This window comes from Alosa alosa, chromosome 19 (assembly GCF_017589495.1).
Source record: "Alosa alosa isolate M-15738 ecotype Scorff River chromosome 19, AALO_Geno_1.1, whole genome shotgun sequence".
In the NCBI taxonomy this organism is placed as follows: Eukaryota; Metazoa; Chordata; class Actinopteri; order Clupeiformes; family Clupeidae; genus Alosa; species Alosa alosa.
In genome coordinates, this window is record NC_063207.1 from 6910333 (window position 1) to 6927285 (window position 16953).

At 46.6% G+C, this 16953-nt stretch overlaps 1 protein-coding gene across 1 annotated transcript in view; it reads left to right on the forward strand.

The window, feature by feature from the left end:
• cdc42bpaa (CDC42 binding protein kinase alpha (DMPK-like) a) overlaps window positions 1–16953 on the forward strand; it is a 94188-nt gene that overhangs the window by 63218 nt on the left and 14017 nt on the right. The window contains 15 exon segments of the mRNA XM_048227796.1: window positions 5216–5340; window positions 5840–5945; window positions 6485–6633; window positions 6911–7002; window positions 7685–7761; window positions 10102–10140; window positions 11390–11512; window positions 11667–11732; window positions 12070–12175; window positions 12806–12942; window positions 13274–13413; window positions 13907–13988; window positions 15340–15562; window positions 15900–15962; window positions 16803–16953. The exon segment at window positions 16803–16953 is cut by the window's right edge and continues 208 nt beyond it. Coding sequence (XP_048083753.1) covers window positions 5216–5340; window positions 5840–5945; window positions 6485–6633; window positions 6911–7002; window positions 7685–7761; window positions 10102–10140; window positions 11390–11512; window positions 11667–11732; window positions 12070–12175; window positions 12806–12942; window positions 13274–13413; window positions 13907–13988; window positions 15340–15562; window positions 15900–15962; window positions 16803–16953 — 1679 coding nt within the window.

Sequence of the window (16953 nt, forward strand, 5' to 3'; positions counted from 1 at the left end):
CACACACACACACACACATCCCCTGTCTGACTCAACACCACTGTTCTCCGTCACACACACACACACACACACACATCCCCTGTCTGACTCAACACCACTGTTCTCCATGTCACACACACACACACACATCCTCTGTCTGACTCAACAATTATTTCTTTCTCCATGTCACACACACACACATCCCCTGTCTGACTCAACACCACTGTTCTCCATGTCACACACACACACACACACACACACACACATCCCCTGTCTGACTCAACACCACTGTTCTCCATGTCACACACACACACACACACACACACATCCCCTGTCTGACTCAACACCACTGTTCTCCATGTCACACACACACACACACACATCCCCTGTCTGATTCAACACCGCTGTTCTCCATGTCACACACACACACACACACATCCCCTGTCTGACTCAACACCGCTGTTCTCCATGTCACACACACACACACATCCCCTGTCTGACTCAACACCACTTTTCTCCATGTCACACACACACACATCCCCTGTCTGACTCAACACCATCATTCTCCATGTCTCATACACACACACACATCCCCTGTCTGATTCAACACCACTGTTCTCCATGTCACACACACACACACACACACACACATCCCCTGTCTGACTCAACACCACTGTTCTCCATGTCACACACACACACACACACACACATCCCTGTCTGACTCAACACCACTGTTCTCCATGTGTCACACACACACACACACATCCCCTGTCTGACTCAACACCACTTTTCTCCATGTCACACACACACACATCCCCTGTCTGACTCAACACCACTGTTCTCCATGTCACACACACACACACACACATCCCCTGTCTGACTCAACACCACTGTTCTCCATGTCACACACACACACACACACACACATCCCCTGTCTGACCTTAACACCACTGTTCCATGTCACACACACACACACACACACACATCCCCTGTCTGATTCAACACCACTGTTCTCCATGTCACACACACACACACACACATCCCCTGTCTGACTCAACACCACTGTTCTCCATGTCACACACACACACACACATCCCCTGTCTGACTCAACACCACTTTTCTCCATGTCACACACATACATCCCCCTGTCTGACCTTAACACCATCATTCTCCATGTCTCATACACACACACACATCCCCTGTCTGATTCAACACCACTGTTCTCCATGTCACACACACACACACACACACATCCCCTGTCTGATTCAACACCACTGTTCTCCATGTCACACACACACACACACACACACATCCCCTGTCTGATTCAACACCACTGCTCTCCATGTCACACACACATCCCCTGTCTGACTCAACACCACTGTTCTCCATGTCACACACACACACACATCCCCTGTCTGACTCAACACCACTGTTCTCCATGTCACACACACACACACACACATCCCCTGTCTGACTCAACACCACTTTTCTCCATGTCACACACACACACATCCCCTGTCTGACTCAACACCACTTTTCCATGTCACACACACACACATCCCTGTCTGACCCAACACCACTGTCTCCATGTCACACACACACACACATCCCTGTCTGACTCTTAACACCACTTTTTCTCCATGTCACACATACACATCCCTCTCGTCTGGACTCAACACCATCATTCTCTCCATGTCTCATACACACACACACATCCCCTGTCTGATCTGTAACACCACTGTTCTCCATGTCACACACACACATCCCTGTCTGACTCCAACACCACTGTTCTCCATGTCACACACACACACACACATCCCCCTGTCTGGACTCGCTAACACCACTGTTCCTCCTATGTCACACACACACACAATAATACACACACATCCCTCTGTCTGACTCCAACACCACTGTTCCCATGTCACACACACACACACACACATCCCCTGTCTGACTCAACATCACTGTTCTCCATGTCACACACACACACACACACACATCCCCTCTGTTCACCCAACACCACTTTTCCATGTCTCACACACACACACACACATCCCCTGTCTGATTCAACACCACTTTTCTCCATGTCTCACACACACGGCCCCTATTTCTCTTTCCCTCTCTCTTTCTCTTCCCCTTCTTCTTTATCTTTCTTTTGTTCACTCTCTCTCTCATGCGTGCACACACACACACACACACACACAGCGTGAGCATGTGAGAGCGCTTTCCTGGCCTAGCTGAGAACACATTTATTCTGTCTTTTCATTCCTTTCCATCTCACTCTTTTTCCATCTTCTTCTGAGAGGAGCACTCTCAAACTCACACACACACACACATTCAAAAGTGGTGTCCACTTACCCTTACCCACAATCCACTGTTTCCCCCATGGACTGGCTCCCAGACAAGATGGACAACACACACACACACACACACACACACACACACACACACACACACACACACAGGCGGTTGCACTGGGTACTGTTGACCTTGGAGGAAGAGGAAAGCAAGCTGGATGTGAACTTCAGGATCTTTAAAAAAAGGGGTTTCTGACACTGTGTGTGTGTGTGTGTGTGTGTGTGTGTGTGTGAGTGTGTGTGAGTGTAGACACCTCGTGGTGTGTAAGCACTACAATCCCCTGGTGAGTCGGCCCGCGGGCAGCGTGGAATGCTTCTGACTTGAACCCTGCTCCCCCTCTCCAGCCGATGAGGAAAATATGCAGCAGTCTTTCATATGAGTGAGATGGATACACACACACACACACACACACACACACACACACAAGCACACTCTCAAATATACACATGGAAGAATGACCAGGGGGCTGGTTGGAGTTAAACTATTCTGTTGTGGTGCTGGAAATGACACATGCTTTGCCTGCTTTTGTGTGTGTGAGAGAGAGTGAGTGTGTACATGTAAGTACCCAGAGGCCCAATGTCTGTTCCTTCTTTGATCCTGCTGGTGATTTTTGGTTGTGTTTAAACTGTGTGTGTATTATTATTATAGGCAAGATGCACATATGTGTGTGTGTGTGTGTTAAGCAAGAGCCAGAGTCCTCTCTGATTCTGTGGCTGATTGTTGGATTGGCTGAGTTAAAGCTGGGCAGGTGTGTGTGTGCGAGTCTGCTGGTGATTGTTGGATGGGATGTGTTTAAACTGGATTTAAACAACAATGTTTATTAATGTTGGGTGAGGTACATGTAGATGATGGGATTGTTTCATTGTGTGTGCGTGTGTGTGTGTGTGTGTGTGTGTGTGTGTGTGTGTGTGAGAGAAAGCCCTGTTAATGACTGAGGTTTTTAGCCCCTGGGATGTGGGTGCTGACAGGCCATTTCTGGATGATTGGTAGAGTGTGTGTGTGTGTTTGTAATTAACATTGCCTCTTCAGCTCAACTCCATTAGCATCTCATTACACATAGAGCGGATGCGCATCCCCCTGCCCACCCCCCCACCCCGGACACAGACAGACACACACACACACACACACACATTCCCTTTCCCTGACAGGCCAAGCCTTACTCTAAATTAATAGGCTCATTGTCCCGTACATGGGCAGAGACACTAGCACACAGCAATGATGGAAGCCAGGCACGTATCTCCAGGCTACAGCCACACCAGGTGCATTCTGGTTAGAAAAGAATGAGGTGGGGCAGGGGGCTTATCTTCCCTGCACCCCACACACACACACACACACACACACACAACCTTGTTTATTGAAGCCTCCCTTTCTGGAGTGGTGTTATGACCGTGTGCCTTGTTTACCCCAGTGCATATGCACCTGTCACTGTGCATGCTGGATGCAGGTTGTAGTAGTAGATCACTTTATTGTCCCCGTGGGGCAGTTGGGTTTGCGGCACACTCGCAAGGCACTTCATGACAGGACATCAGACATATGAGACAAACAAATAGTCCATACATCAGACACCGACAGACATAACATGAAGAACATACATCACACCCTACAATACACTAGACACCCTTGGGTATGACCAGGCCAGCTGGACATCTAGCTTATTTTGACTGATTTAAGGTTTTTATGGCTTGTGGTATAAAAGAGAATTTGGATCTGTTCTTGGTCAGGAGGGGTGGGCAGAAACGACGCCTAGATGGCAGTAGTTTAAAATGAGATGCCAGGGAATGTGTATTGTAATGTGTAACAGTGGTGGAGTGGATTGGAGTTGCAGGTCAGGAAGCCCTTTGAGCTAGTGAGCAGAAACCAGTTAGATCCACTGCCTTCAGGGTCTTAGTGACATGTAGAGCTAGCCCCTTAAATTCTCCATAAGTCTAAAACAAAGAGATGAAACTGCACTGGAGCTCTGTCCTGTCTCCTAAATCTAGAACACAGAGATGGAACTGGTGTCACTCCCTGATGTGAGTAGCTACCGGATGTGAGTCGCGCATGCGTCACTTTGCTACTTTGCTACTACCTGTTAACAGAAAGCCACAGAATAATGACATTAGCCTACACAGCAGTAATGTATTATTTAAGTGAAGGCATCACATTTTCGCGGCATGATCTCTAATGTCAGTTCTAGATTAGAGGCTATAGCCTGCTAGCGAGAGACTTCTGTAATATCAATAAAAATTGACCTACATAACGAAGTTTGTTCACTGCTGGCAAGTAAGTAAGCAATCAAGCACAACAAAGGCTGTCACTTGAATGGTGTTTGCTAACGTTAGCAATCAAACAATCTTAGATAGCTAAAACGTTTTTGAAACAGAAAAGTGAATTATTTTATGGATTTCAGTCGGATCCCTTGGCGTCCCTTGGCGAACACATTGGATTTGTTTCCTGACACACCCATCTTGTTGTTCAAGAGATCTTGTCTCTGCACTTTCTTTAGACATTTGTCTTCATGGGGTTCATATGGCTTTTTGCTTTTGGTTGTCTGTGTGTGTTTGTTTAGGTATCAGGCTGTCTGAATGCAAGACCCTCTGTCCCTATCTTTTTGTGTACATTAGTGTGTGTGTGTGTGTGTGTAGAGTTGATATCTTTGCTCTTTGTTCTGAATGAATTGACTGGTTCTGATCTCTTCTATCCTTCCCTTTGTGTGTTTGTGCGAACAGTTGATATTTTATTGGCAAATTGTGTGAGTGAAGCATTTTCAATGAAACCAACATTTTGACTCTCTCTCTCTCTCTCTCTCTCTCTCTCTCTCTCTCTCTCTCTCTCTCTCTCTCTCTCTCTCTCTCTCTCTCTCTCTCTCTCTCTCTCTCTCTCTCTGTGTGTGTGTTAGTTGACATCCCAGTATGAGAAGCTGAGTGCGAGTAATAAGCAGCTGGAGGAGGAGCTTAGAGAGCTGTCCGACAAGAAGGAGAGTGTAGCCCACTGGGAGGCCCAGATCACCGAGATCATCCAGTGGTGAGAACACACACACATCCAGATCATGCACATACTCTCACACATCCAGATCATGCACATACTCTCACCAGTCACACACACATCCAGATCATGCACATACTCTCACCTGCTACACACACATCCAGATCATGCACATACTCTCACCTGCTACACACACACCCAGATCATGCACATACTCTCACCTGCTACACACACACCGTCTCACAAGTGCACATATTCTCAGTTACGTCACAAATGCGCCCACATGCTCAAAAAACATCCATATGCATTCCTATGCAACTTACTTACTGCTAGAACCCACATTAGGAAACTTTTGTTCTTTGCCATTGTTGATGTTTGCCTTGCTGTTCTTTGAGAAATCACAAACCTGCACTGACCCCTAGTGGCATAACACTGAAATTGCATATAATGAGCACTTAGATAAATAGTGATGTAAATGATGTATTATTATTAGTTTGCGCCTTGTGTGTGTGGTGTATTATTATTATTGTACATTAGGGGTGAGTGATGAGAAGGACGCTCGTGGCTACCTGCAGGCTCTGGCCACCAAGATGACTGAGGAGCTGGAGGGACTGAGGAGCAGCAGCCTCGGAGCCAGGGGGACGGTGGGCATACACACACACACACGCGCGCAGTCACACGCAGTCACACACACGCAGTCACACAGTCACTCACACACACACACACACACAGTTACACACACACACACACACGAGTCACACACACACAGTTACACACACACACACACACGCAGTCACACACACACAGTTACACACACACACACACACACACACACACATGCAGTCACACACACACAGTTACACACACACACACACAGTTACACACACACACACACAGTCACACACACACAGTCACACGCAGTCACACACACACACGCGCAGTCACACACACACACAGTTACACACACACGCGCAGTTACACACACACACACACACACACACACACACACACACACACACACACACACAGTCACACACACAAAAGAGTTTGCATATCTTGTGAGTGTACAGTTAATGTGCCATTTCGCACACTAGAGCCACCCCCCATGTAAACCCATATATGCACTCCCACCCCTGAGTTAGATCACAGGTCTGATTTGGAGTGTGTGCTCCGTCTCTCTCAGGACATGCCATGGAAGATGCGTCGGCTGGCCAAGCTGGACATGTCTGCTCGGCTTGAGCTGCAGTCTGCCCTGGACGCCGAGATCAGAGCCAAACAGGCCATCCAGGACGAACTCAACAAGGTCAAGGCCGACAACTTGAGCACCGAATGGTACGGACACACACACACACACACACACACTGTCCAAACAGACACAGACTTAGTCGACTATAGGCAGCCTCTGCTTTCTGCGCAGTGCACCTCTTTTTCACCATCCAAAGGCAACACAAGGCAACACAGCGATCAATCTTCATCATAGCTAGTGCTTTCAAGTCTGCTTGGACTGCACTACCCATGAGCTGTAACAGTCTCTTGATTGATTGATTGATTGATGGCGTGATTGATTTGATTGATTTGATTGATTGATTGATTGATGTGTTTCCATCAGCAAACTGAAGGAGTCTGATGGCAAGAACCAGGAGCTCCAGGCTGAGATCGAAAGGCTCAAACGTGAGACTGAGGAGCTGCGCATGGGAAAGGGTACAACACACACACACACACACACACACTCACACTCACACACACTCATGCATACTCTCTTTCTCACTCACACACAGACACAGTCACAGACACACACTCTCACACACACAAAATTACACTCTCTCATACACATACACACACACATACAGATACACACACTCACACACACACACACACTCCCACTCGGACACTCTCACACTTAGTCAGACACATACAGTCATGTCTACACGCACACATTGACAGGAGGTTTTTGTTGGCTCTCAGTGGGTAAGACATGTTGGCTAATGGCATAAACGATGCTGTGTGAAGACTGGCATCACTGAGGCTTTTTAGATTTTGGGATTGTGGCAGCATCTCCTCCCCTCTCCACTCCGCACACAGTGGGAATGACAGCTTCACTGCACCATCAGCACCAGGCCTGATTACACACAGACAGACGCACAGACACACACACACACACACTCACACTATGAAGACATCCAGTCTGATTACATTAAAACAGCAGTGGTAACAGGGGTTCCCCCCCCCCATGAGATGTCTGAAATGTACTCAGTGGTAGTCATTCAAGAAGATGAACACGCACACACACTCTCTCACACACCCATTTGTGCAGTTTCGTACTTGCCGTTCTCAAGCGATAACTGCCAATAAGCATGTAACTGGAAATTGTTTTATGTTTTAGGAGTAAAACACCAGGACTCCCAGAATTCCTTCCTTGCCTTTCTGAATGCACCTACCTCTGCGCTGGATCATTTTGATGTAAGTATTATGGGATGCCACATACATCCTAAATGTGTCACTCTTGTGTGTGTAGGCCTGCCCCCCCCCCCCCCCCACAGCTGTTCGATGTGACACTCGGAAAACTTCAAGATGATCGTCTCCCTCGGCTGTATTTTTTCCATAGCACCTTTAAACAGAAGAAGATCTTACTGTGTTTGTGTATTTATTTGTTTGTTCGTTGTTTGTTTACTTGAATGGGCAGGCTTGTGTGTGGTGAGGGCTCTTGTGTTTGTTAACATAGCTGCAGTAGTGGCATTGTTAGTTGAGTTAAACACCTGCCTGATTAGTTGCACTCAGTGACCTCTAGGTAACTAAGGGCTAAAGCATATGGATGACCTGGGGCCTGTACTACGAAGGGAGCTTAACCTACCTAGATGTAACCCAGGGTTACTTTGTTAAACCAGGGTTGACAAACCTGGTTATCTTAAAGTGGTGTTAATCAGTACTACGACGCTGATTATGAAGTTGATTTGTTGAGCGGGTTAACCTAATTGAGTTTGTGCGCCGCTCACATAAAGGGGCGGGTTGCATTGCAAGTCACCACTTTCAATGATGACTATCACCTTATTTTACTGATGAGGAATGCACAATTATTATGACAAGTTATAAGGAATTAAAACCCACTCACTACAAAAAAAAATCAAATCGCCGCAGTGAACAAAGCAAGGCTGTTGGCAACGATTGCAGATCGGGTAGCCTAAATTCTAAAAGTGAAGATTTATTCCCACATGTTCTTCAAATATGTGTTACGGAGGATTAGTAGCTCATGGGAATGTCTGAAATGAGTTGAAATAATTAAATAGCCTATTTTTAGTTCATAGAAAGGCCTACAGATGCAACCCAATTCAGAAGTGGGCATATAGATTACAAGGATAATTGAATGTTTAAGTAGCCCCCATTGACTGATTTAGTGTATGCCTAATCCTGGGAACATTTCAGATGCAACGCCATTGCTAAACGACATGGCAGCAGGTGAAAATGAAACACAAAAAAACATTATTCAGAATAGTAGGTTTTATAGTTATAGCTTGCATTAATACTTTAATTATGAAAAAACATGTAGGCCTAGCTTATAGCCTTCACTTGGCCTCTGTTTTACAGCTAACAAGAAAAGGTGTGTCTGAACACTACTGTAGGAGGAAAGGCACCAGAGTGTTTAACAGTAGCAGAGGGAGTTGGCCATCGCAAATAATAGTAGAAGGCCGATTATGGAGGGGGGTTGAGGGAGGCATCTCGGCCGGATTCTGGTGCTGTGGAAATGTGTAGCCTTTATGTGCAGGGTACAGTAATATGACATTCAATTCAACAAGTTTGTTAAAATGGTGATTTTTTTATTTATTAGGCCTACTGTAGGCTATGTCCGACTATTTTAGGCTATTCTTGCTCAGATGTTCAGCATACTATAGGCCTATGTCCGATTTATTTTTAGGACATACAGTATTCTTGCATCACCGATGGAATACATGAATGTCCACGCATCGGCATTGCTATGAGACGCCTTCCTAGATCATCTGACAAAGATAACGAATTCCCTCGCCTGACAATCTATATCTTCATAGAGAATATCGGCCCTGGTAGGCTATATATATTTTCTGGCGGTCTCTAAAACCCCGCCCTGGGCGTAAGACAGTCCTCATGATTTTTGCGCCCAATGTCGTATGGATCATCCAGGTGCGCCGACATGTCTCGGGAGAAATTGTTAGTGGAGGGGTGGTACTTATAAAGGGTGTGGTTAACGGAAACCTCGGGTTAACCAAGAACATAAACTGGTCGGAGCAGGTTTGAGATGCAGCGAATTGCCATGGCAGCATACCTCGGTTAAAACCTATCCACCTTCAGAGTATGCGGGTTAATCGGAAGTTAAGCCACATCGATCAAGTTACTCTTGAAGTTACCCAGATAAGCCAGTAACCCCGTTTCAGTAGTACAGGCCCTGGTTCATTCTGCAGTGAAGGATTGTGATCATTCAGTGCTCTGAGACATGCTTATGTGTGCTCTCCTCCCCTGGAACTGAAAAAACATATTTATGTCAGTCTTTTCTCCCCCTCCCCCTCTCTCTCTCTTTCTCTCTCTCTTTCTTTCTCTCTCTTTCTCTCCTTCTCTCCCTACAATGCCATTCGCTCCTCTGTTGCCATCCAATCTCTTTTCTTGTCTGTGTATCTGTCTTTTCTGTTCTAACTTCACTCTCCCCCTCTCTTCCTCTCTCCCTTCCTCTCTCCCCTCCCCCTCTCTCTCTCTCTCTCTCTCTCTCTCTCTTTCTCTCTCTCTCCCTCTCTCTCTCTCTCCTATCTGCCCCCCCCTCTCCCCTCTGTGCTCTAGCGTTCCCCTGCCTGTGGTCCAACTAGCAAAGGCAGAAGAGTAAGCGCTCCTTTTCTGTGCTGATATTTTCACTTATTGATATTTGATTGAAGTTTCTGCTCCTCAGAGGTGCAGCAGTGTGTGTGTGTGTGTGTGTGCTGTGCTTGTGCTCGTGGTGCTTCTGATGCCTCCTGTGGATGCACGACTCCCCTCCACCTCTACTTGCTTGCATGGCCTTGCAGGAACTCTGTGTGTGTGTACACACACGTGTGGTGTATATGCATGTCTCTGTGTACTACACACATGTGTGGTGAATGCATGTCTGTGTGTGTCCACATGTGTGCTTGTGTGTGTGTGTGTGTGTGTGGCTACCCTTGTTATATCACTAGACCATTATAATGCAAAACAGCCTATGAAGGTGTGCCTAAACAGGGACGGTTCCTGTTCTCTGTGGCTGTCCATCTTTGCTCTGGTCCTGGGTCCATGTTCTTCCCCATGGTGTGGTTCTGCTTGGGAGCGGGTTTGTGTTCAGACATGCATGAGGATGGATGTGTCTGACCCGCTGCTTTGGGTTGGCCCGATAACGGCTGATATATTTGGCTCTGCGCTTTCTCATGGTTCTCCGTTTTTCCTCCCATCTAACTTTTTTCAGTATTTTTTTCTTCTTTAGAGCATTTGGTGTAACACTGTGTCATCATTATTCCATCTAAAGACTTTATATAATCTCTCATCATCTCCATTTCCTCTTCATTTGGAATGTTCCTCATTTGTGTGTGGATTCCGGAATCTTTTCCATGGAATGCCAGTCTGTCCCTCTTTCATTTGGAATGTTCCTCATTTGTGTGTGGATTCCGGAATCTTTTCCATGGAATGCCAGTCTGTGTGTGTGTGCACTGACTCGGGAGCGCTAACAGCCCCCTCCCTCCAGCCCCAGCCGCTCACACTGGTGGTTGCGTTGCCACAGTGGATGGACTAGAAGACCTCTTGAGCTTGCCGTGTTGTGTCACTGAGATCAGCTTTTTTGCAGCGCTTCCTTTGCTTGCAGTGTACAACATGATCTCTTCAGATGTGTGTGTGTATAAGGAGTGAGAGTGTGTGTGTGTGTGTGTGTGTGTGTGTGTGTGTGTGTGTGTGTGTGTGTGTGTGTGTGTGCGTGCTAGAGAGTGTGTGTGTGAGTGAGTGAGTGAGAGAGAGACTGTGTGTGTGTGTGCGCACGCGTGTGTGCGTGCGTGCTAGAGAGAGTGTGTGTGTGAGACAGAGACAGTGTGTCTTTGTTGGGTTCTGACCCCTTCTCTCCCTGTCCCTGCAGATTGACTCCATTGATAACTTTAGCCTGTCCAACACCCCGTCACGTGAGGACGATGCCAAGTCTGGCCAGCTCATTTCACGCTCGCGCTCCCCCTCCACCACCAGTGACGTGGAGCCCATGGAGGTACGTTGACCTCTCACCTTTGACCTCTGCCAGAGGGCAAGGTAGTCTTACCCACGTGGTGTTCAGTAGGTCACTATATAAACATTTTCCACATTTGTTTTGTTCTCTCTGTGTGTGTGTGTGTGTGTGTGTGTGTGTGTGTGTGTGTGTGTAGGGGACTGAGCGTACAGCTACCCCAACCATGCGGTCCACGTACAGTGGGTCCAGCCTAGGACCAAAGGTAATAAGTGACTGTATGGTTATATATGGTTCAACTGTCCACAAATACAGAATATACTAGACATACTTACAAGAACTGATAATAATGATGATACCAATCATTTTATAAAATATTATTATTGTGAAGATAAAAAAAAAAAAAGGCGTAGGAGTTGAGTAGTTGAGTATACAAACCAATAACCAGCCGATGGCAGACTTTCAAATTCTGCCCATTATTCTGACAATAATTCAGAAAAATTATTCAAGCATGTAGGCTCAAGCGTGAGTGTACTTTAGTCTTCCAACAGCTGTTATAAGGGTGTGTGTGTGTGTGTGTGTGTGTATGTTTGTGTTTGCAGCCACGTGCCCATCAGTTTGTGGTGAAGTCCTTCAACACCCCCACCAAGTGTGGCCAGTGCACCTCCCTCATGGTGGGCCTCATCCGGCAGGGCTGCACCTGCGAAGGTGAGTCGCGTAGCGGAGCCTCTCAGATGGGCAAAACCAACCTGAACCCATGCTGAACATAAGGCCTAAGGCCAATGCCCACTGGCAACGATATTCGCATCAGACATACTGTACACTCCATGAAAATAGTATTCGCATCAGACACACAGTCCATATCAAAACCCACTGGCGTCAGCGCCCTTGCTCCATTATTAAAAGTAATGGAGTTCTAAACTGACGTCACTTGACACACATCAGACGCTGCCAGTGGGCGTTAGCGTGTATAGATATGACTTTGGCTTGGCTTGGATTTTGGATTAGGGGGTTTGCTGATAGAGCTCTGGCACTGTTTTGACTTGAGGAAAACAAACAAAGGCATTAAAGGGTAAAGGATAATGTGGTTTTGGCCAATGCTACTAATAATAGTAATACTTAAAGGGTAAAGGATAATGTAATATTGGCCAACGCTAGTAATACAGGGTAAAGAATAATGTAATATTGGTCAATACTAGTAACACTAGTCATGTTATTACATGTCTGTATTCTCTCCATCTTCCCTTTGTATTCCTTCTCTTTTCCTCTCTCATCCCTCTCTTTTCTCCCCTTCTTCCTCTCCTTTTCATCCCCCTCTTTTGGCCCTCCCTCCCGCAGTGTGCAACTTCTCGTGTCATGTGACCTGTGCGGACAAGGCCCCGGCAGTGTGTCCGATCCCCCCTGACCAGACCAAAGGCCCTCTGGGCATCGACCCCCAGAAGGGCATCGGCACTGCCTACGAGGGACACGTGCGGGTATGGCACTTACAACCTGTGTGTGTGTGTGTGTGTGTGTCTTCTGAGGGTGACCTGAAGACATATGTACAATAGGTTGTGTATGCATGTGGAACTAGTCCTGTGGGCATGTGCTTGATGCTTTGTGTGTGTGTGTGTGTGTGTGTGTGTGTGTGTGTGTGTGTGTTTGTGTGAGAGTGAGTCCTATCATGTGTTGGATACCTTATGTGTTTTGTGTGAGAGTGAGTCCTGTCATGTGTTGGATACCTTATGTGTTTTGTGTGAGAGTCCTGTAGTCTTGTGTGTAATCATGTATTGTGTGTGTGTGTGTGTGTGTGTGTGTGTGTGTCAGGTTCCGAAGCCGGCGGGTGTAAAGAAGGGCTGGCAGCGAGTGCTTGCGGTGGTGTGTGACTTCAAGTTGTTCCTGTACGACGTGGCCGAGGGCAAGGCGGCCCAGCCCAGTGTAGTAGTCAGCCAGGTCATGGACATGAGGTCGGTCACCACAACACACACACATACACAAATAGCACATCAACACAGCACACCACACCACCACACACACACACATACATACATACATAGCACACCACACCACCACACAACACACATACATACATACATAGCACACACATACATACATAGCACACCACCACACAACACACAGCGCACACACACACACACACATACATAGCACACCACAAGCACACGTACAGCATACACACACATACACCCACACGCACACACACACACATAGTACACCACGTGCACACACACACACACACACACGGAGAGACACACAGTCACACACACAGACTTACACATGGTCAGTCACCACAACATAATGCACACGCCACCATAATTGAGGAACATGGAGTGCAATGTCTACATATATTGTAGACCATATTGCTCCTAGAACAGAGCAGGATTTTGATGATGTTCAGAGCACAGCATATGGCTGTCTGTCTCTCTCGTCTCCCCGCTGCAGAGATGAGGAGTTCTCCGTCAGCTCAGTGCTGGCATCTGACGTCATCCACGCCAACAGGAAGGACATCCCCTGCATCTTCAGGGTGAGTACGCCTCTCGCAGGCGCAGGCCCTCATATCCCGCACCACGTGGTGGAACAGCGCTAACGTCAGGTTCCATTCCCACCGTTGCGAATCTGTGTCGCTTTGGATATGAAAGCCATCTGCCAAATATCAGTCAACTGTAACTTTATACTTTAACTTTTACTCTAACTTTATATTGTTGAATTTCCCTTGGGGATCAATAAATTATCTGTCTGTCTGTCTGTCTGTCTGTAACTAGATGATGATTTAGCTGGTGTGGGAACATATCTCTGAAAATTAAACTTCTTGGTGGGACAACCAACCAACCAATCACAGGCAGTTCATTATTTTTTTTTTGTTTTTTTTTGTTTTGTTTTGTTTTTTTGTTAGGCTGGTGAAGTCTTTTTTTTTTAAATGACTGTATTAGAGTATGGAGCAGCACTTTAGTTGAAGATGAAGGTCTTCTCTGGATCATGGGTGTTACTGTGTGTGATGTTATCTTACAGAACCTCCTGTGGTCACTGCCATAATTCAGTTTATATTAGCTCATTAAGCCCTGACTGCTTGGCCATTAAGCCATCCAGTGAGCTTTGGGCTGCACATAAAAGAAAACTGAGGAGTGGTTCTGATAAGATGATTGGGGGTTGAGCAGATGTCCTCTGCAAGCTGCTTTGTTTTACAGTTGTGCAAGCAGTTCTTAGAATGCTTTGTACTTTCATTTGTATACAATTTGGGTTTTCCAACAACGGAAAATATGAATTCCCTTAGCATTCATTTTCATCGCTGTGGGAGTTGAGAATCTTGTCCTTCTCTTTTAAGTGGAATAACACACTCAGTGGGAGATGAAACCCCATTTCACACTCTGCCCCTCACCACACATTTCACAAACAAAAAAGTTTTTCATTTGGCTGCGGCGGTCATTTTGTTTTTCACTTTTCTTCCTGCTCATTTTGCTGCCTCCAGTATGGTGGTGTTTGTGGTTAACTGCCATTTCTGTGGAAACGTTTGTTGACTCTGTATGGTGTTCTGCCCTGGAGTCATAACCGGCTTCCAGCTTTTTTTTCTTTTTTTTTTTTATCTGCAGTGATGATCCTGGTTCAGCTTTGCTTTTGCCTGAAACTGTAAACGGCATTTTTAAATAAGCTCTAAAGAATGACAAAGATATCTGGCTTAGATGAACGTGTGTGTGTGTGTGTGTGTGTGTGTGTGTGTGTGTGTGTGTGTGTGTGTGTGTGTGTTCATGTCCCCGTCCCCTCACTTCTTGTCCTCCTGCCCATCTCCTAGGTTTCTGCCTCTGGTCTCCTAGGTGACGGCATCCTAGCTGCTCTTGTCCTGTCCCGGTGTGACCCGTGTGCTCTCTCCTGTCTCCTAGGTGACGGCGTCCCAGCTTGCATCGGCGGCGGGTGGCAGGAAGTGCTCGGTGCTGCTGCTGGCCGACAGCGAATCAGAGCGCAGCAAGTGGGTGGGGCTCCTGAGCGAGCTACAGCGGCTGCTACGCAAGAACAAGCTGAAGGAGCGCTCGGTGTACGCGCCCAAGGAGGCCTACGACAGCGCCCTGCCCCTCATCAAGGGCACGCAGACCGCCACCATCATAGGTGGGACGCGCCACCAGGGGGCACTGCTGAGCTGCAGAACACAGACACAGAGACATGTTTGCTTATAACTTGTCCACAGTGACTTACACTAATGTCAATAAACATAATGCTTCTATGTCAATGTAATTTGTGTAACCACACTATCTCGACGCCCAAGACAAATTTCTCTATGTTAGAGACATTAAAGGCTCATCTGATCTTATCTTAATACTTGACCACTGTTATTATAGATTAATAGTGCTAAGTAAAGTGACATAGCCCACATTAAACATATAATAATAAGGTTGGTTATAAAGGTTTTCTGAAGATTTAACTCTACTAATGTTTTCATCCGCAGATCATGAACGGATCGCTCTGGGGAATGAAGAGGGGCTGTATGTTATTCATGTTACCAAAGATGGTGAGTTTAGGAAAACCTGAACACAGTATCATTATGACACTATATTGAAAGTTGAAACCATCTCCAAATTCCAGTCCACTATCACTCTATCCTAACTCAAACACACACACACACAAACCTGAACCTGCCATGTCTGTCTGCCTAACAGACATCATGCATATCCCAATCTGTATAATGACTATTTGTTTATAATACCGCACACATGCGTAAACACACACACAAAAACAAACAAACAAACAAGCGCACACACACAGACCGATCTAAAAGCCTTTATTACACGGCTCTTCATAATGCTGAAGAATGCTCCATTCACTTAAATGGGCCTTCCTTAACGTTGGGTGGTCTGCTAATTCTCAATAACAGACTGTTGCTAAATATAACAGACCGCTGTCAAGGAAAAATAGGTTTTGTGCTTCTATTTCACGTCTTTCATATCACTACATAAAAGACTGGAACTTCATTCAAAAGTGAAGCGGACGGTTGATCAGCTGTCTTCTAAAGATTGTTTGATTCAAGTTCAGCGTGTGCTGTTGCAAACTATTTGTTTCCTCTGCAAAAGCCAACGATGAAACGGTAACAAATAGGCTATAGCCTGGGCTATGTAGGCTAAAGAGTCATATCGTGGGAGTTTATTGTTTGGTTTGGCAAGTAACCGTGTAATAAAGCGGGATATAGAGAACGCCGGTCATTATAAGGAAAATATGTCCCTTCAGGAATAACAGACCTCCGCCTTGGCGCCGGGTCGGCCCGCCTCTGTCGGGACTTATTTTCCCAATAACGACCGGGTTCTCATATCCCTGCTTATCAAACCTCTAACCCTCCCTTCTGTGCCGCCTGCAGAGATCATCCGCGTGGGTGACAATAAGAAAGTGCACTCCACGCTCGCCCGGCCGGAGCAGCTTCTGGCGCGGTGTCCGGGTCGCAACCGCCGTGCGCCTGATCGCTGCCTCGGGCGCTGACGGCGTGGTGAGAGCGAGGCCTACAAGCTGGC